Here is a 27,361-nt window from a genome sequence, read left to right as displayed (position 1 = left end):
AATTTTCATATGAAAAAAAAGGTTGCATTTACTAATGAGAAAGTGATTTTAAAAAATAATAAAAAAAAAACCAACAAACCTAGACATATGGATTATGATAAAGGCTTGAGTGTGAATTAATATTCTTTTCTTGACATTTTAAAAAGTAAGATATAAGCAAGACCCCATTAAAGGTAGAATATTGGCCACCATGCAAAACTCGATGAATCTAGGGAAAGAAACAAAGGAAGAATTTTAAGATTTTATTTTGAATGGATATTACTAAACTACGACCAAAATGCATAAATGCAAAGAATAAATACATTAGTGGTATCACAATTAATCCGTTTCTTTGCAAAGAATAAATACATTACTTGTATCACAATTAATCCATTTCTTTCTTCTTACATTGCTATAATGAAGCAAAACTCCATGTATATATTTGGCAAAGTAATCGAAGAAGCTTCATCTTCACCACCACATAACCTTTCTATTTCTAAACTTTGAACAATTATTTCAGCTATTTTTTTTCCAATCTATCCAAACAAACCAATGGCAGAACCTATCCTCTCTATCATTGCTGAGGGAATCATCGGGTGGTTGAGTTCTAAAGCTGTGGAAGAGGTAGGATTGCTTTGGGGTGTAAACAACGAACTTGCAGGACTCCAAGAAACCATTATGACCATCAAAGCAGTACTTCTTGACGCGGAGGAGAAGCAGGCCCATAACCATCAAGTTAGAACCTGGCTCGGGAGGCTTGAAGCTGTTGTTTCTGATGTTGATGACTTGAAGGACGAGTTCTCATACGAGGCTCATTGGCAAAAGGCAATGGCTGACGGTGAGGTGATGAAGAAGGTATGTACTTTCTTCTCAGCCTCAAACCAAGTTGTCTTTAGGCACAAGCTAGGTCACAAAATAAAAGCTATTAAGGAAAGACTGATTGCTATTAGAGATGATAAACCCTTTCATTTGGAAGAGAAAGTGGTCAATATAGAGAGAGAGCCTACTCACTCATATATTCCTGAAAATGAAGTTATTGGGAGGGATAAAGATAGAATGGAAATTTTGAAAATTCTATTGGATTCTAATGTTGATGAGAATGTATCAGTGATTTCCATAGTTGGTAGTGGAGGATTAGGAAAAACCACACTTACTCAATTGGTGTATAATGATGATAAGGTCAAAAGGCATTTTGATTTAAGAATGTGGGTGTATGTCTCTAATGATTTCAATGTGAAATCACTAGTTGAGAAAATCATTAAAGCTGCAACTAATAGGGGTCTAGAAAACTTAGAGATAGATCAATTACAGAAGCTGCTTCAGAAAGAAATAAGTGGAAAACGATATCTCCTTGTGCTAGATGATGTATGGATTGAAAATCATGAACCATGGAAAAATTTGAAAAATTTATTAGCAAATTGTGCATCAGGGAGTAAAATAATAATAACCACTCGTAATATAAAGGTTGCTGAGAGTACAAGTAAAATGAAGCCATACATCTTAGGGAGATTCGATAAAGATGAATCATGGTCTCTGTTTAAAAAGGTGGCTTTTAAGCATGGACAAGAGCCCAACGATTCTACAATTGTTGAAATTGGAAAAAAGATTGTTGAACATTGTGGAGGCAATCCACTGGCCATAAAAACTATAGGCCGAATGTTCTATTTTAAGAATCCAGAAAAGGAATGGTCTCCTTTCCTTGAATTGGAATTTTCAAAACTCCCTCAAAAAGAACATGACATCCTACCAACCTTAAAACTTAGCTATCATAATCTCCCATTGCATTTGAAGCATTGTTTTGCCATTTGTAAGCTCTTTCCTAAAGGTCATGAATTCAGTGTAGAGATCTTAACAAATCTTTGGATGGCTCTAGGATATATTAAACCATCGTATCCAACTAAGTCGTTAGTGGATGTTGGTCATGAGTATTTTATGGATTTACTTTGTAGATCATTCTTTCAAGAAATACAAGGAGATATTCTGGACAAAAGATGTCAAATGCATGACCTCATGCATGACCTTGCAACACAAGTAGGAGGAACAGAGTATGTCCTTTGGCAGCCAAATAAGAAAAGTAATTTTGAGAATGATACTCGCCATGTATCATTTAATTTTCATTTAGATTCGTTACAACGAATTCCAACTACAGTTTCTAAAGAAAATAGGATCCGAACTATTCTTTTGCTTGGTCAATCATCAAGTATAGTTGAAGGAAGACGAGGACAGTCAATTTGTGATGTAGTTGTGTCAAACTTTAAGTTTGTCAGATTCTTGGATCTTCATAATTTGGGGATTAGGATAGTGCCAACTTGTATTGGTAAGTTGAAACATCTAAGGTACCTTGATCTTTCTAAAAATAAAGATGTCAAGGCATTGCCCGATTCTATTACAATGTTGTGTAATTTGCAAACGTTGAAATTGTCTTATTGCAAGGGACTCCAAAAGTTACCCAAAGACATCAAGCGACTAGTCAACCTTGTAAATCTTAGTCTTCAAGATTGTATCGGTATGACTCATATGCCACATGGGCTATCACAGTTGACTAATCTCCAAACATTATCACAATTTGTATTGAAGGATGCCACAAGTACTTCTGTACGTAGGCATAATGGTGAGGTTGGTGAGCTAAAGGACTTGATGGGATTAAATAACCTTAGAGGAGAGTTGGCTATTTATAATTTAGGAAATGGAGAAGATACTAGGACTGCAAATTTGAGGGAAAAACAACATCTTATTTCTTTGCTTTTATGTTGGAGGAGTGTTGATAGTTCAAATCTGAAGGATGTTGAATATGAAGCAACACTAGAAGGCCTCCAACCACACCTAGATTTGAAATTATTGGTTTTACAATATTATGAGGGTGAGAAGTTTTCAAGTTGGTTTCAATCGCTTACAAAACTTGAATACTTCATTGTAGAATACTGTATGAAATGCCAATATTTGCCATCGTTAAATCAATTCCTTTCTCTCAAGCTGTTACACCTCAGAAATGTGCTTGGTCTAGAATATATTTCAAACAACTCATTTACGTTGTCATCTACAGCAGTACTACCATCCCTTGAATCATTGTTCTTTATAGGATTGCCCAACCTAAAGGGATGGTGGAAGGAGGAGCAAGTAGTAGTGGATAGTGAAGAAGCTCAAGAAGATCATGAATGTTCTTTTGGCACATCAATGAGTCACATATTACTTTCATTTCCTCGTCTTTCCGATTTCAATATCTATAATTGTCCAAAGTTTTCTCTTTTGCCACTCTCCCCGAATATCAAACTATTGAGCATCCAAAACAACACATGGAAGGCATTCCAACAGGCAGTAACGACAAAGACCCAAACAACAATAGAGGAAGCAGCCTCATCATCTTCTTCCTTGTTTCATTTCTCCAATCTCAGTAAGCTTGCTCTTTTCGAAGTTGAAGATTTGCAATGTCTTCCAGAATGGTTGAAAAACATTACTTTTCTAAGGACGTTAGCTATTTCTCGATGCATTAACTTGAAGTGTTTGTCTCCCGGTATTCAACATCTTGCCTCCTCACTTCAAGAATTAACAATTGAGGGCTGCAAAGAACTGGACATGTCCCATGCTGATGATAATGTGTTAACATGGCGTCCTCTGAAAAGTAGTCTGCGCTCACTTGTCTTAACAGATTTGCCTCAAATGAGGACTCTCCCTAAGGGACTTCAATATGTTACTAACTTGCAAGAGCTTGAAGTTGGATACTGTCAAAATTTGATTGAAATTTCAGAGTGGATAAGCAACCTCAACTCCCTAAAGATGCTGAAAATTATTAAATGTCCAAAGTTAACATCATTACCAGAAGGAGTTCAGCGGCTCACCTCTTTACACAAACTAGAGATTGAAGATTGTCCCATCTTATACAAAAGATGTCAGAGAGAAATAGGCCAAGACTGGCCTAAGGTGGCTCACATCACAGAGTTGATCTTGAAATCAAATTTACAAGATAAATCTGAATCGTCCTCTACTTTTCCAAGTAAACAAGCTCATAACCTTTTTCCAATTTTCACAATCTTATTATTTATTTTTCTTATGTGACATCCAGAAGAAAATTTCTTAGCTTTTTGACTTTGCATCTAAACAGGTTGTAATTGGAAAGTATTTAACAAGTCCTGGATATCACAGTTTTGCAACAAAGGATTGTCATAATGGTAACTACCCTGTCTTTTCTTTCTTTTTCTTGTCCTTATATATATATATATATATATATATTGTGTGTGTGTGTGTGTGAGCATTCGGCAAGAATCTATCATTATCTATCAGACTTTCATTTCCAGTTTTTGTTATCTTATTTTCAGGATCCATATTTCATAAATATTTGAAGATTCAAGCATGAAATCTTTGTAGTTGTACGATTTTGCAACATTCATCCATTAATTAATAGGTAATTTTAAACAATTTCCATTACTGCTTTTACAATTAAATTTTCATAATGTTAAATGTGATTTGCTCTTCATGATTTCTTATTAAACCAGATCGACCATGAGGTATTGCAGTTTGTTGTCACAATGATAACCACATGAATAAGGAGTGAAATTTGACAGTGGCCCAAGCAGAATAAGTTTATTCCCACCAGCAATAAAGATTGGCCTAGTTATTAAGATAGAGTTGCATTTAGTCGAGGTACAATGGCAGGGGAGATGAAATGAAAATCAGAGTTTTCTACTTTTTCCAGGTACATGAAATGTGTCAAATTGTCAATCTCTTAATTTCTTGCTTCTTCATATGCAATTCCCCATTTTTTTTCATTTTTTTATTTTTTATTTTTCATTACCATCATGATCTTCTTTTGAATGATTTCAAAATATTAAAGAAATGTCCATTTTAATTTTTTGTTTCTTTGAGTCTGTAACGAACCATGGATTTCGATCGACATGCTAGGAAAATGTTTCCCTGATGAAGTTATTTAACAACTCAAACATTACACTGGTCAAAAGCGGTATGTTTATCCAATATCCTGAAATTTTGTAAATGTAAAAATGTTCCTCTCAAATTCGCTGCTGTACTAATTTCACCTATCCAAATTCACTGCATGTAACCTGTTTGAGAAAGTGAGGATCATCCGAAGATTCATAGACAGACATTGATGGAGACGGAAAGGCTTTTATGATCATGAACATCCTCCCGCTGCTAACTTGTCTATGAATTTATGAAATAATATCCATATTCCACCACTTCTTTTGGTGGAAGACTAGTTTGGTTTTTCTATTCCATATATATTTTTAAAGGTAAGACTACAATATTCACATATCCTAGAGTTTGAAGTTAATCTGTTCGTCTTCTCATATCAAGTAAAGTTTCATTTTTTAATTGCAGCAGAGTAGATGGAGGTGCACTAGCTGGTGTGACCTTTTCAAGGAATTCAATACATTACACTGCAACTCCATCTGCAGGTAAAGCAACCATCCTTCTCTTTGCTGAATATTTTATCCTATATGCATATAGAAGCATAACTCGGTTGTACAGCCAAATTGCTTTTGAAAATTATATAAATGCTCAGGCCAATCCATGTAAGCATCATTCATGAACAGTCTGTAGGTTTTACTGTCTCTGTCTAGGATTTTCTCCTTTGATTACTGTGTGTATTATGGTCAGATTCCCGAACCTCTGCCATTGATTTTTCTAACCATTTTTTACTTCCTCTATACAATCTCTTTGTTAAACAAGGGGAAGCTAAGGTGAAACAAACAATATTGTTTACAAATCTCTGAAGCAGTCCTTGTGTGAGAGGCAAATGGAGCCCAAGCTAGAAATTCTTGCATGGATAGAACTTAAAAGCAGCTTTCAAGAGTCAAGGGAAATAGTAGTGGGGTCGTACTCAAGGTTGATTGAAGATTAGCAAATGGAATGGTAGAATAAAAAGGAGAAAAAGAAAAAGAAAAAAAAAAAAAAAAGGAACTGCTGCAATTCAGTTTTGGAAGATGCATCAAGTGAAAATTGCTTGAAGCACTCAAAGGGTAAGGTTACTTGGGATACTTGTAAAAGTAAGGCAGCGTTGAGAAGTTTGAACATTATTATTTTCTTCTTGTATTTTCTAAATTTGTTTTATTTTTGGAAATGGAAACTTTAAATGTGGGGATTTTATAGCCACTAAATCACCACTTGGGAAAATCTAACAAATAAGAGTATTATACCAATTCACTTTGGTAAAATGATGCTGTTTCTGGATGACAATTCCATCTTGTATTTGAAAGAGAAGTTGATTCCTAGCTTTGGTGAAAAGCACTTCTACTTATTCATTTATTTCTGGCATGAATCTTTAACCATGTTTCTTATAAATGTAACCTCAAGAGTCACTTTGAGAACTTTATGGCTCTCTGATGCCACAAATTGATTTCTGTCATTAGAATCTGCATTTAGCTGCACGTACTTCCCTGAATATTTTCTAACCAAGTCGTTTCTATAGGTTGTGCAAAAGGCTTACATAATATTTATATATGCAAAATATACAGTTTATATATGCTGCTGACCTACATATATAGTTTTTCTCTCAGAAATGAAGTTTCGTATATCTATCTATATATACATGAACATATGTAATTTATATGATGTAGTGATGTTGTATGTGTATAGGAATAGGGGTAGAATGCTGTAGAGTATACCTTGGTGAAGAAATAAGACTACAATTGCCATGGATGATGGATGGATTACTCTTTCTAGTTGTCTACTCATTTTACTTTTGCAGAGTAGATGGAGGACTACTACTACTAGTGTGCTCTCTCAAGATTACAAATATGAATAATGGGATCTGGTTCTTCATAAAAAGTGTATATTTTTTTATTCAATTTTAAAGTTTATATTCAAATGCTAGTTCTTAGTTCTTAGAGCTTCTTATTGTTGTTTTAAGGGGTTAAACTCAGTTATGTTACCTGCCCTCTGACTATCTAACTCTATTATTTTCTTTTTTTCTCTGTCTTGTTCTTTTAATGAACTTTACAATAACTTACCAAAAATTTTCTTATCATTCATTTGTTTTTCTCTTTTTTACTTTACAGTATTAATGAACAATGCCCCGAGATGCTCATATTTGACTGATATGTCCATAATAAGAAGACAATAATTCATTTAAAAAATGAAAATTCAGAATATTATAACAATGAGTCGAATTTGTACAAATTTACAAGGTTATTACCATTAAATTTGTGACTACCACATGCTAAGGCAATAAGATATTCCAAAAAATAAAAAATAAAAAAATAGTTACATGGAATGTTATTCTATACCACTGTAAAAAAACCAAAACTCCATGCTTCCAATTTCTAAAGGTTGTATTTGCATTCCATTTGAACTTTCAATACGTAGAATGTGTACAAAGAATGGCCCCTTTTAATGTTCAGTTATTGAGGCCCAAAACATGATGGGCCACATTGGGAGCTGAACTTTCCACCCCAAAAAGAACCTGCACCAGCCCAAAATCCTTTACGAGGTCCAGTTCGTAACCTCACTCAGCTCCGATATCTCTCTTGGTCTTGTTTTCTTTCTTCTCCTGCACCTTTCAGACACGTATATAAAAAATGACGAAGTGGTTGTAGAAGGCTCATCAATGGAAAGGATTATGGGGATTGGAACCTTAATAATATAGTTTTTCCTTTGTTTGAAAAATAAAGAAATAAAAGCATATCCATGACGGTACACAAACCTAAAGCTCCTCTACTTGTTCAGTTATCCTATTTCGCCCCAACCAATTTTACATATCTTATAGCCCCTGTTACTTAAAAAAATCCAATATAATGAATAGAAATTACATGTACTAATAAAAAAACAAAACAAAAAAAAGGATGCAAAAAAAAAATTAAAATGAAATTAAAAAATAAAATAAATAAATAAATAAAGAGAAATATGGAATTACAAAAAGGCTCTTAGTGTGGATTCGTGCATATTAGTTTATAAATTCTTGAGCCTAATAAATAAGTTATCTGATGTTCTGAACAATACTAATGAATCAATACTAGCCAAGAAATGAGAAGAAAAATTTATCTACTGGAACTTGAATCAAATGTTATATGATGGTGGAGTTTGAATGATTGAATTTGAAAAAAAAAAAAAAAAAAAACTGATTTGATATATCCAACTTCTATTTATTTTATTATTTTTAATGATCTGGGTTTGGTAATTTGGATCCGAATTTCAAGATTAATTCTGCCTTCTTCAGTAGGCGACAAAGAAAAGATAAAAGTGGATAGTATATGCTTTGGCCAATGCTTGGGTACGGAAGAAAATTGATATTCGTTTGTTAAAAGCAATATTTAAACAAGACTCTTATTACATAGAATATCGGCCATCATGCGAGACGAATCTGTAGAGGGGAGAGAAAAAAAAAGAAAAGAATTAATATTTTATTTTAGAATATATATGTATATATATATATATATATCAAATTACATGGACGATCGTGAGGAATTTCATCTTTTCCTTCTTCCCAAGTCCCATCCAAACAGGTCCATGGCACAATAAACCTTGTTTAAATAAATTAAAATATCAATCTTAACCGTTGCATTTATGTATTTTATATTGATATAGGCGTTGCATTAAACTGAACAATAAAACAATGGTAGATTTATATCCTTTTATGTAATTCGGCAAACACAGTGCAGCAAATGTAACCAAATGGATTAATCATTCAAATATACAGAGAATAGCGATTTAGCGACGCAAAAAAAAAAAGTAAAACGAAATATACAGAGACGCATTTATACCACGTCGATTAATGCTCTGTCGCTAAAACTATTAGATAAACAGCGACGTATGAGAAAAGGTCGCTAAAAATGGAGAAACAGCGACGCTGTAAAACATATGTCGCTAAATATAGATGAAACAGCGACATTATATACGTCGCTAAATGTTAGGATTTTTAGCGACATTTAAAATACTATGTCTATGTTTTGGCAAATATATGCGTCGCTAAATGTTAGACGTTTAGCGACAAGTTTAATTGTACGCCGCTGTTTAGGAAATTAATATGTCGCTATATATATTGATGTTTAACCTTTAGCAACCTTTATTTCGCATCATTAAATATTATTGTCGCTAAAAGTTGAATTGGTGACATTTATGTTATGCGTCGCTAAATGTGTCATGCGTCGCCCTTTTTGCTTTTTTTATATTTTTTAATTTTTAATTTGTTAGGGTTTAGTTTATTTTATTTTATTTTATTTATTTTTTATAATTGTGTGAAAATTGATTAGAAATTATCAATACCAAAAAATTAAAATAATAAAAATACCAAAATAACTAAAATTATCTTGATCGAAAGTAATTGGAATACAAAAATTGCATAAAAAATATTTTCATAACAAAATAATTATCAAATAAATTAAATATTATTTCATGAACTAGTTTTTGAATTGGTAACTATTGAACTATTGTATATGGGAAAGCAAAAGCAACATTAATTAAATCTCCATGAATGCATACTCGTTGAGATGGAAGTTGATATCCTCTTGTTGAATATATTACACCCTCATAGTACTGCATGAAAAAATTAATAAAATTATAAACACTTATGCAAAATAAAAAATATTAATTATTAAAAAGTAATTTAGTAGATGATATAGAGAATATTACCGTTGTTTCTTAGGAAAGCAAATAAAAAAATTAATTAAATGTTATAAATATTACTTCGACCATAAGTTTATAAATTTACTTACCAATTTATTTAGAAAGTAGTTTTACTTACCATGGAGATCTCCATGAATTGCATACTCATTGAGATGGATTGTGAGCCGTCGTAGTATCACCAAGAACATCTTCTTCAACCAATTCTTCTTCAACAAAAGTATGATATTGTGTGTAGTTAAAATAACAGACCATCTCAAATCAAAACAATGTTAAGCAATATCACAAACAAAATATCTACAAAAGCAAGATTAAGAAAATTTAACGAAACTAATCTATGGTTAATATGAAAAAAAATAAAAAAAAATAAAAAACTCAACCCACCACATGCAACTGCCAACAACAAAGAAAAAAGAAACTCATCTACACGATGGAGACGAAAAAAGAAGAAACCCTACTCACAACGAGGGTGACACAGAGAAACTCGGCTTTCTGACGGCAATGTAGGCAAATGACAAATGAAATCTGAAATATCTCACTCTTCAAGTCCCTCTTAGGTTGTTTCCAAATCTAATATTTATTAGATAGAGTATTTGATGTAATTTTGAAAATAAAAGAGATTGAAAAGCCCGCGTACAAATTTCAAAACGCGCCAAAATTTTCAGAAAAATGACAAAAAAGGCGTACATTTTCAAAACGCGCCAAGATTCAAAAGCCCGCGTACAAATTTGCAAGTCTTTTAAATTGTTTTTTTTTTTTTTTAAATAAGGGAACAAGAGACGTAATAACCCTCTGATTACGTCACTTGCTATTGTTGTTCTCTAATTATTTTGTTTCTTAAACATAGTTTATTTTCTGTTTAAAATTGTAAATTTTTAAATTGTAGATTTGTTTTTTCAAAAAATGGAACAAAATAAAACAAAAAATAATAGGCGACGCAATTTGCTACGACTGCGTCGCCTGTTCCATTTTTTCCTTTTATTTTGTTATTTCATTTTTTTCTTTTTTTATTAGCAAATAAATACTAAAAATAATTTTAAAAAGTATGAAGCAAATATCTGTTATTTTGTTATTTCATTATTCACATATATGTGTATATACGAAACACAAATATCTAAAGATCTAAGATAGGGTATACCAAATATAGAGTACTAATACAACAAGGACTTATTGATCAATTTATCTAAATAAGTATATTTTAAATGAGCTATACTTTTAGTCATGTGTTTGTGCTTCAATGCTAGTTTATCTGATTTTACAAGATACCTTCCTACAAATATGTAAGTCTTTAAATTGTATTTTGGTTTTTTAAAAAAAAAGAACAAAAAAAAAAGGAAAAGGCGATGCAATGTCGCCTGTTGCATTCAGTGATTATTTTTATTATCATTCTCTAATTATTTTATTTCTCAAACACATTTTATTTTGTATCTAAACTTGCAAGTATGTAAATTGTTTTTTTTTTTACAAAAAATTGAACAAATTAAAAAAAAAATTGAACAGGCGACGCAATTACTCCTAATTGCGTCGCCTTTTTTCTATAATATTTATATTTATTGTTGTTCTCTTTTTATTTTGTTTCTTAAGAAAAAAATATTTTCTATTTCAATTTGCAAGTATGTAAACTATATTTTTGTTTTTTTTAAAAAAAGGAACGAATAAAAAAAAATTTAATAGGCGACGCACTATTAAAACATTGAGTCGCCTATTCCCTTTTAAACAACAAAAATACTATTTCAAATAATTGAAATTTAATAAGAAAATAATTTGTACTTAAAAAACAAAAAACTAAATAAATAATTAATATATTTAATTCATATTTTTATTAACTCTTTATTAAAATTTTCAAAATAATTAAAATTTTCACAATATTTTTATTTCCTATCTATTAAATATGTATTAACTATTTATTAAACTATTAATTTTAAAATAATAAAATTATTATATAAGTTAATATTTCATTTATTTGAAATATTAGTTTCCTATGCCTATATTTATTTGAAATTTATTTTCTATCAATTATTTTGTATGAATTTATCTATTAAATAATCTTAATTTGATAAAACCAAAAAGCAACTTTCAAATTGGAGGAAAACAAAATGTCACTAAAGCTGGAATAGGCGACGCATTTCTGTGAGACTATTTCCAGATGCGTCGCTAAAAGTAATAATAGGAGACTCTTTTTAAAAATGCGTCGCTAAATTCACTAAACAGCGACGCATTTCTGTGAGAGTAGTTTCCAGATTCGTCGCTAAATGTAATAATAGGCGACTGTTTTTAAAAATGCGTCACTAAATGCTTTTTTAAATACAAAAAAGTTTTTAAAATAATTTTTCATTACCTTTTAAAAATAAAAAAGATTTTTAAATAATTTTTCAAACCTTTAATGACACAATTATTAAGTAAAAATTTCTTAAAAATAATTATTAATGACACAAATTATTTATTTATTTTTTTTTTGTATTCATGATCAGTTTTTTTTTCCTAAATGTCAATTAATATTGAAAACACAAATAAATTTGCAAGTTAATTGAAATGTGAATTTTTCATAAAAAAAACCTTCATATGGGGCGACGCAGAGGACCAAACCCACGTCACCCCATATCAAATTTTTTTTTTTTTGTTTAGATACATGATCATGTTTTTCCCCTAAATGTCCAATGATATTGCAAACACTAAATAAATTTACAAGTTAATTGAAATGTGAATTTGATATAAAAAACTTCATATGGGGCGACGCAGACGACTAAATCCACGTCGCCCCATATCAAATTTTTTTTTTTTTTATGTACATAATAATTTTTTTTCTCCTAAATGTCCAATGATATTGCAAATACTAAATAAATTTGAAGGTTGATTGAAATGCGAATTTTATATAAAAATCATCATATTTTTTGCCCTTTTCCCTATCTTAGTGGGCAACTCATGTAATTAACGTGGTCCTATTTGAATGATTAATCCATTTGGTTACATTTGCTGCACTGTGTTTGCCGAATTACATAAAAGGATATAAATCTACCATTGTTTTATTGTTCAGTTTAATGCAACGCCTATATCAATATAAAATACATAAATGCAACGGTTAAGATTGATATTTTAATTTATTTAAACAAGGTTTATTGTGCCATGGACCTGTTTGGATGGGACTTGGGAAGAAGGAAAAGATGAAATTCCTCACGATCGTCCATGTAATTTGATATATATATATATATATACATATATATTCTAAAATAAAATATTAATTCTTTTCTTTTTTTTTCTCTCCCCTCTACAGATTCGTCTCGCATGATGGCCGATATTCTATGTAATAAGAGTCTTGTTTAAATATTGCTTTTAACAAACGAATATCAATTTTCTTCCGTACCCAAGCATTGGCCAAAGCATATACTATCCACTTTTATCTTTTCTTTGTCGCCTACTGAAGAAGGCAGAATTAATCTTGAAATTCGGATCCAAATTACCAAACCCAGATCATTAAAAATAATAAAATAAATAGAAGTTGGATATATCAAATCAGTTTTTTTTTTTTTTTTTTTCAAATTCAATCATTCAAACTCCACCATCATATAACATTTGATTCAAGTTCCAGTAGATAAATTTTTCTTCTCATTTCTTGGCTAGTATTGATTCATTAGTATTGTTCAGAACATCAGATAACTTATTTATTAGGCTCAAGAATTTATAAACTAATATGCACGAATCCACACTAAGAGCCTTTTTGTAATTCCATATTTCTCTTTATTTATTTATTTATTTTATTTTTCAATTTCATTTTAATTTTTTTTTTGCATCCTTTTTTTTGTTTTGTTTTTTTATTAGTACATGTAATTTCTATTCATTATATTGGATTTTTTTAAGTAACAGGGGCTATAAGATATGTAAAATTGGTTGGGGCGAAATAGGATAACTGAACAAGTAGAGGAGCTTTAGGTTTGTGTACCGTCATGGATATGCTTTTATTTCTTTATTTTTCAAACAAAGGAAAAACTATATTATTAAGGTTCCAATCCCCATAATCCTTTCCATTGATGAGCCTTCTACAACCACTTCGTCATTTTTTATATACGTGTCTGAAAGGTGCAGGAGAAGAAAGAAAACAAGACCAAGAGAGATATCGGAGCTGAGTGAGGTTACGAACTGGACCTCGTAAAGGATTTTGGGCTGGTGCAGGTTCTTTTTGGGGTGGAAAGTTCAGCTCCCAATGTGGCCCATCATGTTTTGGGCCTCAATAACTGAACATTAAAAGGGGCCATTCTTTGTACACATTCTACGTATTGAAAGTTCAAATGGAATGCAAATACAACCTTTAGAAATTGGAAGCATGGAGTTTTGGTTTTTTTACAGTGGTATAGAATAACATTCCATGTAACTATTTTTTTATTTTTTATTTTTTGGAATATCTTATTGCCTTAGCATGTGGTAGTCACAAATTTAATGGTAATAACCTTGTAAATTTGTACAAATTCGACTCATTGTTATAATATTCTGAATTTTCATTTTTTAAATGAATTATTGTCTTCTTATTATGGACATATCAGTCAAATATGAGCATCTCGGGGCATTGTTCATTAATACTGTAAAGTAAAAAAGAGAAAAACAAATGAATGATAAGAAAATTTTTGGTAAGTTATTGTAAAGTTCATTAAAAGAACAAGACAGAGAAAAAAAGAAAATAATAGAGTTAGATAGTCAGAGGGCAGGTAACATAACTGAGTTTAACCCCTTAAAACAACAATAAGAAGCTCTAAGAACTAAGAACTAGCATTTGAATATAAACTTTAAAATTGAATAAAAAAATATACACTTTTTATGAAGAACCAGATCCCATTATTCATATTTGTAATCTTGAGAGAGCACACTAGTAGTAGTAGTCCTCCATCTACTCTGCAAAAGTAAAATGAGTAGACAACTAGAAAGAGTAATCCATCCATCATCCATGGCAATTGTAGTCTTATTTCTTCACCAAGGTATACTCTACAGCATTCTACCCCTATTCCTATACACATACAACATCACTACATCATATAAATTACATATGTTCATGTATATATAGATAGATATACGAAACTTCATTTCTGAGAGAAAAACTATATATGTAGGTCAGCAGCATATATAAACTGTATATTTTGCATATATAAATATTATGTAAGCCTTTTGCACAACCTATAGAAACGACTTGGTTAGAAAATATTCAGGGAAGTACGTGCAGCTAAATGCAGATTCTAATGACAGAAATCAATTTGTGGCATCAGAGAGCCATAAAGTTCTCAAAGTGACTCTTGAGGTTACATTTATAAGAAACATGGTTAAAGATTCATGCCAGAAATAAATGAATAAGTAGAAGTGCTTTTCACCAAAGCTAGGAATCAACTTCTCTTTCAAATACAAGATGGAATTGTCATCCAGAAACAGCAGCATTTTACCAAAGTGAATTGGTATAATACTCTTATTTGTTAGATTTTCCCAAGTGGTGATTTAGTGGCTATAAAATCCCCACATTTAAAGTTTCCATTTCCAAAAATAAAACAAATTTAGAAAATACAAGAAGAAAATAATAATGTTCAAACTTCTCAACGCTGCCTTACTTTTACAAGTATCCCAAGTAACCTTACCCTTTGAGTGCTTCAAGCAATTTTCACTTGATGCATCTTCCAAAACTGAATTGCAGCAGTTCCTTTTTTTTTTTTTTTCTTTTTCTTTTTCTCCTTTTTATTCTACCATTCCATTTGCTAATCTTCAATCAACCTTGAGTACGACCCCACTACTATTTCCCTTGACTCTTGAAAGCTGCTTTTAAGTTCTATCCATGCAAGAATTTCTAGCTTGGGCTCCATTTGCCTCTCACACAAGGACTGCTTCAGAGATTTGTAAACAATATTGTTTGTTTCACCTTAGCTTCCCCTTGTTTAACAAAGAGATTGTATAGAGGAAGTAAAAAATGGTTAGAAAAATCAATGGCAGAGGTTCGGGAATCTGACCATAATACACACAGTAATCAAAGGAGAAAATCCTAGACAGAGACAGTAAAACCTACAGACTGTTCATGAATGATGCTTACATGGATTGGCCTGAGCATTTATATAATTTTCAAAAGCAATTTGGCTGTACAACCGAGTTATGCTTCTATATGCATATAGGATAAAATATTCAGCAAAGAGAAGGATGGTTGCTTTACCTGCAGATGGAGTTGCAGTGTAATGTATTGAATTCCTTGAAAAGGTCACACCAGCTAGTGCACCTCCATCTACTCTGCTGCAATTAAAAAATGAAACTTTACTTGATATGAGAAGACGAACAGATTAACTTCAAACTCTAGGATATGTGAATATTGTAGTCTTACCTTTAAAAATATATATGGAATAGAAAAACCAAACTAGTCTTCCACCAAAAGAAGTGGTGGAATATGGATATTATTTCATAAATTCATAGACAAGTTAGCAGCGGGAGGATGTTCATGATCATAAAAGCCTTTCCGTCTCCATCAATGTCTGTCTATGAATCTTCGGATGATCCTCACTTTCTCAAACAGGTTACATGCAGTGAATTTGGATAGGTGAAATTAGTACAGCAGCGAATTTGAGAGGAACATTTTTACATTTACAAAATTTCAGGATATTGGATAAACATACCGCTTTTGACCAGTGTAATGTTTGAGTTGTTAAATAACTTCATCAGGGAAACATTTTCCTAGCATGTCGATCGAAATCCATGGTTCGTTACAGACTCAAAGAAACAAAAAATTAAAATGGACATTTCTTTAATATTTTGAAATCATTCAAAAGAAGATCATGATGGTAATGAAAAATAAAAAATAAAAAAATGAAAAAAAATGGGGAATTGCATATGAAGAAGCAAGAAATTAAGAGATTGACAATTTGACACATTTCATGTACCTGGAAAAAGTAGAAAACTCTGATTTTCATTTCATCTCCCCTGCCATTGTACCTCGACTAAATGCAACTCTATCTTAATAACTAGGCCAATCTTTATTGCTGGTGGGAATAAACTTATTCTGCTTGGGCCACTGTCAAATTTCACTCCTTATTCATGTGGTTATCATTGTGACAACAAACTGCAATACCTCATGGTCGATCTGGTTTAATAAGAAATCATGAAGAGCAAATCACATTTAACATTATGAAAATTTAATTGTAAAAGCAGTAATGGAAATTGTTTAAAATTACCTATTAATTAATGGATGAATGTTGCAAAATCGTACAACTACAAAGATTTCATGCTTGAATCTTCAAATATTTATGAAATATGGATCCTGAAAATAAGATAACAAAAACTGGAAATGAAAGTCTGATAGATAATGATAGATTCTTGCCGAATGCTCACACACACACACACACAATATATATATATATATATATATATAAGGACAAGAAAAAGAAAGAAAAGACAGGGTAGTTACCATTATGACAATCCTTTGTTGCAAAACTGTGATATCCAGGACTTGTTAAATACTTTCCAATTACAACCTGTTTAGATGCAAAGTCAAAAAGCTAAGAAATTTTCTTCTGGATGTCACATAAGAAAAATAAATAATAAGATTGTGAAAATTGGAAAAAGGTTATGAGCTTGTTTACTTGGAAAAGTAGAGGACGATTCAGATTTATCTTGTAAATTTGATTTCAAGATCAACTCTGTGATGTGAGCCACCTTAGGCCAGTCTTGGCCTATTTCTCTCTGACATCTTTTGTATAAGATGGGACAATCTTCAATCTCTAGTTTGTGTAAAGAGGTGAGCCGCTGAACTCCTTCTGGTAATGATGTTAACTTTGGACATTTAATAATTTTCAGCATCTTTAGGGAGTTGAGGTTGCTTATCCACTCTGAAATTTCAATCAAATTTTGACAGTATCCAACTTCAAGCTCTTGCAAGTTAGTAACATATTGAAGTCCCTTAGGGAGAGTCCTCATTTGAGGCAAATCTGTTAAGACAAGTGAGCGCAGACTACTTTTCAGAGGACGCCATGTTAACACATTATCATCAGCATGGGACATGTCCAGTTCTTTGCAGCCCTCAATTGTTAATTCTTGAAGTGAGGAGGCAAGATGTTGAATACCGGGAGACAAACACTTCAAGTTAATGCATCGAGAAATAGCTAACGTCCTTAGAAAAGTAATGTTTTTCAACCATTCTGGAAGACATTGCAAATCTTCAACTTCGAAAAGAGCAAGCTTACTGAGATTGGAGAAATGAAACAAGGAAGAAGATGATGAGGCTGCTTCCTCTATTGTTGTTTGGGTCTTTGTCGTTACTGCCTGTTGGAATGCCTTCCATGTGTTGTTTTGGATGCTCAATAGTTTGATATTCGGGGAGAGTGGCAAAAGAGAAAACTTTGGACAATTATAGATATTGAAATCGGAAAGACGAGGAAATGAAAGTAATATGTGACTCATTGATGTGCCAAAAGAACATTCATGATCTTCTTGAGCTTCTTCACTATCCACTACTACTTGCTCCTCCTTCCACCATCCCTTTAGGTTGGGCAATCCTATAAAGAACAATGATTCAAGGGATGGTAGTACTGCTGTAGATGACAACGTAAATGAGTTGTTTGAAATATATTCTAGACCAAGCACATTTCTGAGGTGTAACAGCTTGAGAGAAAGGAATTGATTTAACGATGGCAAATATTGGCATTTCATACAGTATTCTACAATGAAGTATTCAAGTTTTGTAAGCGATTGAAACCAACTTGAAAACTTCTCACCCTCATAATATTGTAAAACCAATAATTTCAAATCTAGGTGTGGTTGGAGGCCTTCTAGTGTTGCTTCATATTCAACATCCTTCAGATTTGAACTATCAACACTCCTCCAACATAAAAGCAAAGAAATAAGATGTTGTTTTTCCCTCAAATTTGCAGTCCTAGTATCTTCTCCATTTCCTAAATTATAAATAGCCAACTCTCCTCTAAGGTTATTTAATCCCATCAAGTCCTTTAGCTCACCAACCTCACCATTATGCCTACGTACAGAAGTACTTGTGGCATCCTTCAATACAAATTGTGATAATGTTTGGAGATTAGTCAACTGTGATAGCCCATGTGGCATATGAGTCATACCGATACAATCTTGAAGACTAAGATTTACAAGGTTGACTAGTCGCTTGATGTCTTTGGGTAACTTTTGGAGTCCCTTGCAATAAGACAATTTCAACGTTTGCAAATTACACAACATTGTAATAGAATCGGGCAATGCCTTGACATCTTTATTTTTAGAAAGATCAAGGTACCTTAGATGTTTCAACTTACCAATACAAGTTGGCACTATCCTAATCCCCAAATTATGAAGATCCAAGAATCTGACAAACTTAAAGTTTGACACAACTACATCACAAATTGACTGTCCTCGTCTTCCTTCAACTATACTTGATGATTGACCAAGCAAAAGAATAGTTCGGATCCTATTTTCTTTAGAAACTGTAGTTGGAATTCGTTGTAACGAATCTAAATGAAAATTAAATGATACATGGCGAGTATCATTCTCAAAATTACTTTTCTTATTTGGCTGCCAAAGGACATACTCTGTTCCTCCTACTTGTGTTGCAAGGTCATGCATGAGGTCATGCATTTGACATCTTTTGTCCAGAATATCTCCTTGTATTTCTTGAAAGAATGATCTACAAAGTAAATCCATAAAATACTCATGACCAACATCCACTAACGACTTAGTTGGATACGATGGTTTAATATATCCTAGAGCCATCCAAAGATTTGTTAAGATCTCTACACTGAATTCATGACCTTTAGGAAAGAGCTTACAAATGGCAAAACAATGCTTCAAATGCAATGGGAGATTATGATAGCTAAGTTTTAAGGTTGGTAGGATGTCATGTTCTTTTTGAGGGAGTTTTGAAAATTCCAATTCAAGGAAAGGAGACCATTCCTTTTCTGGATTCTTAAAATAGAACATTCGGCCTATAGTTTTTATGGCCAGTGGATTGCCTCCACAATGTTCAACAATCTTTTTTCCAATTTCAACAATTGTAGAATCGTTGGGCTCTTGTCCATGCTTAAAAGCCACCTTTTTAAACAGAGACCATGATTCATCTTTATCGAATCTCCCTAAGATGTATGGCTTCATTTTACTTGTACTCTCAGCAACCTTTATATTACGAGTGGTTATTATTATTTTACTCCCTGATGCACAATTTGCTAATAAATTTTTCAAATTTTTCCATGGTTCATGATTTTCAATCCATACATCATCTAGCACAAGGAGATATCGTTTTCCACTTATTTCTTTCTGAAGCAGCTTCTGTAATTGATCTATCTCTAAGTTTTCTAGACCCCTATTAGTTGCAGCTTTAATGATTTTCTCAACTAGTGATTTCACATTGAAATCATTAGAGACATACACCCACATTCTTAAATCAAAATGCCTTTTGACCTTATCATCATTATACACCAATTGAGTAAGTGTGGTTTTTCCTAATCCTCCACTACCAACTATGGAAATCACTGATACATTCTCATCAACATTAGAATCCAATAGAATTTTCAAAATTTCCATTCTATCTTTATCCCTCCCAATAACTTCATTTTCAGGAATATATGAGTGAGTAGGCTCTCTCTCTATATTGACCACTTTCTCTTCCAAATGAAAGGGTTTATCATCTCTAATAGCAATCAGTCTTTCCTTAATAGCTTTTATTTTGTGACCTAGCTTGTGCCTAAAGACAACTTGGTTTGAGGCTGAGAAGAAAGTACATACCTTCTTCATCACCTCACCGTCAGCCATTGCCTTTTGCCAATGAGCCTCGTATGAGAACTCGTCCTTCAAGTCATCAACATCAGAAACAACAGCTTCAAGCCTCCCGAGCCAGGTTCTAACTTGATGGTTATGGGCCTGCTTCTCCTCCGCGTCAAGAAGTACTGCTTTGATGGTCATAATGGTTTCTTGGAGTCCTGCAAGTTCGTTGTTTACACCCCAAAGCAATCCTACCTCTTCCACAGCTTTAGAACTCAACCACCCGATGATTCCCTCAGCAATGATAGAGAGGATAGGTTCTGCCATTGGTTTGTTTGGATAGATTGGAAAAAAAATAGCTGAAATAATTGTTCAAAGTTTAGAAATAGAAAGGTTATGTGGTGGTGAAGATGAAGCTTCTTCGATTACTTTGCCAAATATATACATGGAGTTTTGCTTCATTATAGCAATGTAAGAAGAAAGAAATGGATTAATTGTGATACAAGTAATGTATTTATTCTTTGCAAAGAAACGGATTAATTGTGATACCACTAATGTATTTATTCTTTGCATTTATGCATTTTGGTCGTAGTTTAGTAATATCCATTCAAAATAAAATCTTAAAATTCTTCCTTTGTTTCTTTCCCTAGATTCATCGAGTTTTGCATGGTGGCCAATATTCTACCTTTAATGGGGTCTTGCTTATATCTTACTTTTTAAAATGTCAAGAAAAGAATATTAATTCACACTCAAGCCTTTATCATAATCCATATGTCTAGGTTTGTTGGTTTTTTTTTTATTATTTTTTAAAATCACTTTCTCATTAGTAAATGCAACCTTTTTTTTCATATGAAAATTACAAATAATTGAAGAGGATAAGGGGAACCGAAAACTTGGCTCAACAAACATTCATTATATGCATAGATCAAAGGCGAGGGAACATGTGAGGCCTGTAGAATTAATTTACAAGTATAGCCAAACCTATAAAATGAATGGCATTTGAAAACAAATAAGGTTTTAATATGACATACACAATTTCATATACATAAATAAATATATATATATATATATATAGTCAGCCTTTCTAAGATCTTGATGAAACTCACAGCAGTCTGAAGGTGAGTTGTTGCAGTACTGTTGCCAAAAGTCCCCTGTTTAGAAACAAAGAAATGATTCAGTGACATCTAATTTTGTTGCCAGAAAACAAGAATTAATGTCTCATATATATACAGCATCACACATACCCTTTGGACATGATTAGGATCTTTGAATTACTCCTCTGTTTCTCATGATCCAGCAATTAATAACTATACACCAGACTAGTCAATTAGATAGGTAAATCCTGTCATTTGGTGCAGGCAGTACAATATTTGGTACTAGTCATCTGCAAATTCAAGTGGTCACAAAATCTTCAATGCTTAATTATACACAATAGCCATGCAGTGCCATAGATGATATATCTGACAAATAAAATCATAAGCTTATACTAAATTCGATCTTGTTAAATTTGTTTTAACTGCAGATATGATACTCATAGAAACAACTTGATGAGATTTGCGGTGAAAATGCACAGGCAGCCAACACATTGCTTAGGAAATCTATAAATTAGAGAATGATTGACATATAAGTTGACCTTCATATTCCTCTTCTGTTGCCATTTTCAACTTTCAATTTCAACTTCATCTAATATATATAGCAGTTCCACGCCGACAATTGAGCAACCTGTTCAGAGATTAGACATGTAAAATAAGTAGCTTATGAATAAAATATGTTCAATACAAATATGTGATGTTAAAATTGTTTTATATAAAAACGGACGTTAAAATTGTTTATGGTACCATTAACTAATGGACCAATTCTTGCAAAAATTTATAATCCAAAGATCTTTTATAAGAACCATTTCTCTATCTCTAGCCTTCTTTATGCTTCTATCTGTAATTCAACATAAATTTAAGTTATAACTTATTCATATACCAAAAAGGATCCTGAAATGGGAGAAATTAGCATTGACCATGACAAGAAACCGGTAATGATCAATTTCTTTTTTGACTATTACTAAACTTTTGTTCCATGTATAGGTACTTGGATTAGAGAATAAGATTGAAGAATCGAGGGTTCTGATTTCTTCACTTTGGGTGATTTCATGGGCTAGGCCTGGAAGAGTGATTTGGGCTGAAGAGTGGCATGGTTTTCAAGGCCCGCTTATTTTTTTTTAATAAAAAAATTTAATTCTAAATACAATTTATCCCCCCCCCCCCAAAAAAAAAAAAAGGAAGAAGAAGAAAAGAGGTCTATATATGCACTTTTTTTTAACATATAGAATTCTATTTCTCTTTTATCTAATGTGGATGTACTGTATTTTTATTTCTTTTATTTCTTTTTTAAATATATATAGCTTTGGTTGATTATTTTTATATTTCTAAAGCAATTTCCAACCTATTATAAGGTCATTATAAATTATTAAATACTTTTTTTAAAAAAAATTATGTTTACACGGTCTTGTCTTTTATGAGGTCGGAAAAAAGTAAAAACTTAAATGGAGTACCCAAAAAAAAAAACAAAAAAAAAAAAAATTGACCAGAAACCAATATAATATATCAGCCAATAAAAAAAATCAATATATTTCTAAATCGATTTCCAACTTTTATAAGGTCGTTTAAATTACATGGAGTGGACAAAAAAATTGACAAAAATCAGTATATATGGTCCCAAAAAAAAAAAAAAAAAACAAATAACGTTTTTGTTTAAAAGAACCAAAATAACGTTTTTCTCAAGATATTTTTTTGATCATTTTTTACATAATACTTTTGAATTTATATTTTCTGCGAAACAAATTTATTTCTAATAACATAATTTTTTTCTTTTTCTTTTCTTTTTTTTTTTAGCTGAATTTTTTGGGTCCATTTCCTTCCCTCCCACTCTCTACTTTGTAGTCCTTATTTTATTCTTTTCACCATTTGCACTTCTCTATATTCCCTATCAAAGATAGGCTCAAGGAACTAAAGCCCGAACAATGCAAAAGACAGACTCAAAGTATACTTTAAAAAAAGAAGAAGAAGAAGAAGAAACCAGCTCAAAATATATCTTCCAAAAAACCAAAAAAAAAAAAAAAAATTCAAAATAATTATAACATAATCTTTTTTTATCGTTTTTTGGGTTGACTTCCTTCCCTCTTGCTCTATAGTCCTTTACTCTTTTCACCCTTTACGCTTCTTCGTATATTCCATATTTAAGATAGGCTCATAACGTGAAGTGGGATGGTTGAACATTCATATTCTATATTTAAGATAGACTTACAAGGCGAAGTAGAGTGGTTGGGCATTCATATTTATGTCCTCTATGTACACATTCAGGTGGATGGGATTAGGGGTAGAATTGGTATAGGCAATTAGACAAATAAATAAATAACTGAACAAAGCAAGATTCAAACTCTCTTTCTTTTTCTACTTGTTCTGTTTTGAGTTTACCAATCCTTGCCTTTGACTCTTACTCTTACTCAATTTTCAACCTTTGCTCTTTTTTCTTCACTACCAAACACAAACTAATATGGAGCTACCCATGATTCGGTGTGCGTGAAAGGCATTAGTACTGAACCAATTTCACTTGTCAATAATAAATGAAAGTTTTGGTCAAACTAATAAATGAAGGCTATAAGAATGATTTATGTCATATTCATGTGAAGGGAGGGAGGCAAGAATAATTCATCCATCAACACACTCACTTCATGTTTTTGCATCCACGTAAAGTAGGGTTGCAAGAAGAATTGACCACAAATGGTTGATTAATTCTTGTTTGTCGTGCAGGTGAAGTGAGGATTGCTAGAAAAATTTGTGTCATAATCCATGTGAAAGGAGGGTAGCAATTATAAGTAATTTATGCCATATCCATATGAATATGAGGGTTGCAAAAATAATTTACTAAACCTACACTTTATTCTTGATTGTCATTCATGTAAATTGAGGGTAGCAAAAGGTAATTTCTGCCATCCATATATATATATATATATATATGAATCAGGATTGCAAGAATAATTTACTAAACCTACACTTTATTCTTGTTTGTCATTCATGTAAAGTGAGGTTCACAATAATAATAAACTAATCATGCAAAAAAAAAAAAAAAAAAAAAGACAATTAACATGCTTGATTAATTCTTGCTAGTCCTCCAAGTCAAGAAAGGGTTGCAAGAATAGTTTCTAAATATGCACGTACACTTGTTTTTGTTTGATAGAAGGGATAAAAAAATGGAACGAATGAATAAATCTTTTATGTATGTACATGAAATTTTTTTTTTCAGAAACTTAATTTCATAAGTAGTATTGTCCCAAAAAAAAAAAAAAATAGTATGAAAAATTGTCATACAATTAATAATGAAACATCAAAAAAAAAAAAAAAAAGAATAATTAAGATAGAAAGTCAGTTTGTCATCTTCAGTAAAGTCTGTTGATCAAAACCCTTAATGTAACAATTTTACACTTTTTCAGCATGTACAATGCACGTACAAAAATGTTATTTTAGCCTTTGCTTTAAAACAAAAAATGAAAACAACGGTTAATTAGTATTGTTCATGAATTTTGGTTTTGGTTGTGGATGTAAGGGGCATAATATTGAGCCTACCTCACACATCAACAATATGTCAAAGTTAGAAGAATGATCTTTATCCTTGTGAATGGAGGATTCTTTATTCTTGTTTGTTGTTATTCATGTAAAGTGATGATTGCAGAATAATAAACTAAACACGCTTGGGCATCAACTGAAGCCTACATTGTATGTTCTTATAGTAAGTATTCTAAAGAATATGCACCTTTCTGTTTCGTAATATATAATTCATTGAATGGTACTTAGTATTTTGAAATTATTTTCTTCAACTCACTCATACCTAAAGAATCAAACAGTTCAACTTCCTGTGACTCTCTGGTATTAGTTGAAACTGTTTATGAAAAATTCCCGATATCTAAATTTTTACTTTCCTGATAGTTACAGAAAGTTCTTTTGTTTTTAAATAATTTACTGCTGTCAAATCAAAGCTGGAAGGCTTCCGAATTGCGGTTGAAGTCTTGGGATGACCTCAGTAAGCTGTGGTATGTTTTGTCAAAGGAGAAAAACATGTTGATGACTCAGCGCCAGATGCTTCATGCACAAAATCTTCGGTTTCCTAATCCAGAGAGAATTCCTAAAGTACGTTAGCCTCCTCTTTGCTTGTGTTTTTTTGATACATTTATGTCATTTTTAAGTAGTTATAATCATCCTAACTAGTAACTAAGTATATGTAGGCTATAGCCAGCACTTGATGTACTTTGAATGCTAAGATGCAATCACCGTATGTATTGTCTCAATAGTATTTCGATACGTACCGTTAGGCGTATCGGAAATTTCACCGATACACAAAAATGTGTCAACCGATACTACCGATACACTACTGATACGCGTACAATCAAAAAAAAAAAAAAAAAAATGACGGTTTCATCTTCGCTGAAAATAAATAAATAAATAAATAAAGAAGAAAGAAAGAATTCATAGGGAAAAGAAACAACTCTTCGACTTCGTATTCGTATCTTTTTCTTTTATTCAGTTGATATATATGTTTTCTGTTTACAGTTTGTGTTACAATAGGAGTCTGAGACATATACGTTTCTGTTTGCAGTTTGCGTTACAATAGAAGTCTGTTATAGTGGGACACTGTGTATCATGTATTTATATTTTCAAAAATAGCAAATAAAGACACTAATTTAATTGCATAGTATTTCTCCTCACTTATCCTTTTTCATCCCTAATTACAAGCATTATTTATTCTTAACATTCATTTTAACAGTTCTATAACTAATATTTTTTTTTCTTTCACTCTGTTTTTCATCTTTATGATAGATTTTTGAGAAAAGTTAGAGACATATATCTACTCTGTTTTTCATCTTTATGGTAGATTTTCGTGGAACACTAAAGACATATATTTATATTTAATATGTTATATAAAATTATGAGCGTATCTTACGTTACACGATACGATAGGATATATGATACAATACATATTTTGACAACTATGAATGCAATAGCATTGTATATTCTAATCCATTCATTATCCATGATTTGGTAAGGATATTGTGGGGCAATATCTCTCTGAATATTTTTCTTCCCTTCCTAGAACTGGTTTTATGTTTTTTTTTATGTTTTTCCCCATGCTACCGGTAAACAGTAGGACCAAGAAAAACTAATTTTTCATGAATGATGTTCCCCACTATATTGTTAAACAGTTAGATTAATAAAATCCTTAAGCAATATCTTTCTTCTTATTTTAGATTATTTGTGCTATAGTTTGTGTTGTATGCTGTATCAATATGTTGCCTTTAAGGCTTTCAATCAATTATGCATTTGCAAAACTTCCCTCTTTGTAATTTTAACAATTAATGTTTTCAATTCCTGGATCACTTGTTTACTGCTGTTATGCTGTAGTTGCATCTCACACTAGCTAGTCATCCCGGAAATACTGGGCTTGAATATTTTCCCACTATCTTGGTTGTCAGATTTAAAGAAACACGATGGAGTATGCATAATAAAACCATTTAACGCTTAATCTATTCAAATGAATATCCAAGTTTTCTTTATTTTTTAAATTTTCCATTACAGTACTATTGCTAATTGGATTGTCGGTTATTACTCGCTGATAAACGAACTTTAGGTGAGCAAGTCAATGTGCCGTATCAAGCATGTACTTACAGAGAAGGCAATTGAAGAATCTGATCCGAGGAGGTCTGCTGAGATGAAGAGGATGATAAATGCTTTTTGATGGCTTCCTACTAATCCTCCAATGGCAGTTCTATTGGGCATATTGGTTTGCCAATATGTTGCCCTTTTTTTTTATTTTTATTTTTTTTTATTTTATATATATATATGTGGAACCTGTAACTTTTTTGGTGATTCACTAGGTATTGTCACCTGCTTGCACATTTAGTGATGACTCTTTTCCACCTTCCAAATTAATTTCATACTTGAAATGACGATCAATAGCAAACTTTCAGCACCAATTGTGCCTGATGGCTCTGTGGAACATGACTCGAACTGATACTCTCTTTCCTTTTGAAATATCAACAGTTGAGTAGTACAGGGAAGAGAAACCA

General features: G+C 31.9%; 3 protein-coding genes and 2 long non-coding RNA genes across 6 annotated transcripts; 3 read left to right on the top strand and 2 right to left on the bottom strand.

Moving 5' to 3' along the window:
- The first annotated feature begins 531 nt into the window (after positions 1-531).
- Positions 532-4,378, top strand: LOC107417725 (putative disease resistance protein RGA1). The gene is made up of 3 exons (XM_016026361.3): positions 532-3,970; positions 4,079-4,145; positions 4,293-4,378. The coding sequence occupies exons 1-2, from the start codon at positions 532-534 to the stop codon at positions 4,141-4,143; spliced, it is 3,504 nt and encodes a 1,167-aa protein (XP_015881847.3). The 3' UTR covers positions 4,144-4,145; positions 4,293-4,378.
- A 470-nt stretch (positions 4,379-4,848) lies between these two features.
- LOC132800652 (uncharacterized) lies at positions 4,849-6,400 on the top strand. The gene is made up of 3 exons (XR_009635861.1): positions 4,849-5,222; positions 5,311-5,387; positions 5,662-6,400. It is a non-coding gene; the product is annotated as an uncharacterized LOC132800652 (long non-coding RNA).
- Positions 6,401-14,812: 8,412 nt separating this feature from the next.
- LOC132800657 (uncharacterized) lies at positions 14,813-16,260 on the bottom strand. 2 transcript variants are annotated; one of them, XR_009635907.1, is made up of 3 exons: positions 15,887-16,260; positions 15,722-15,798; positions 14,813-15,447 (listed from the first exon to the last, which is right to left on the bottom strand). It is a non-coding gene; the product is annotated as an uncharacterized LOC132800657 (long non-coding RNA). The 2 variants fall into 2 exon arrangements; XR_009635908.1 differs by having other exon boundaries at positions 15,722-15,795.
- A 470-nt stretch (positions 16,261-16,730) lies between these two features.
- LOC132800531 (putative disease resistance protein RGA1) lies at positions 16,731-20,577 on the bottom strand. Its single transcript, XM_060814462.1, has 3 exons — positions 17,139-20,577; positions 16,964-17,030; positions 16,731-16,816 (listed from the first exon to the last, which is right to left on the bottom strand). The coding sequence occupies exons 1-2, from the start codon at positions 20,575-20,577 to the stop codon at positions 16,966-16,968; spliced, it is 3,504 nt and encodes a 1,167-aa protein (XP_060670445.1). The 3' UTR covers positions 16,731-16,816; positions 16,964-16,965.
- Positions 20,578-22,240: 1,663 nt separating this feature from the next.
- Positions 22,241-27,036, top strand: LOC107408513 (uncharacterized). Its single transcript, XM_060814461.1, has 4 exons — positions 22,241-22,276; positions 22,329-22,432; positions 25,277-25,427; positions 26,923-27,036. Exons 1-4 carry the CDS (start codon positions 22,241-22,243, stop codon positions 27,028-27,030), a joined length of 399 nt encoding a protein of 132 aa, XP_060670444.1. The 3' UTR covers positions 27,031-27,036.
- The last annotated feature ends 325 nt before the right edge of the window (positions 27,037-27,361 follow it).

This window comes from Ziziphus jujuba, chromosome 2 (assembly GCF_031755915.1).
Source record: "Ziziphus jujuba cultivar Dongzao chromosome 2, ASM3175591v1".
NCBI lineage: Eukaryota > Viridiplantae > Streptophyta > Magnoliopsida > Rosales > Rhamnaceae > Ziziphus > Ziziphus jujuba.
The sequence above is the reverse complement of the archived record's forward strand: the minus strand, read 5'-3'. Positions and strand labels throughout refer to the sequence as shown.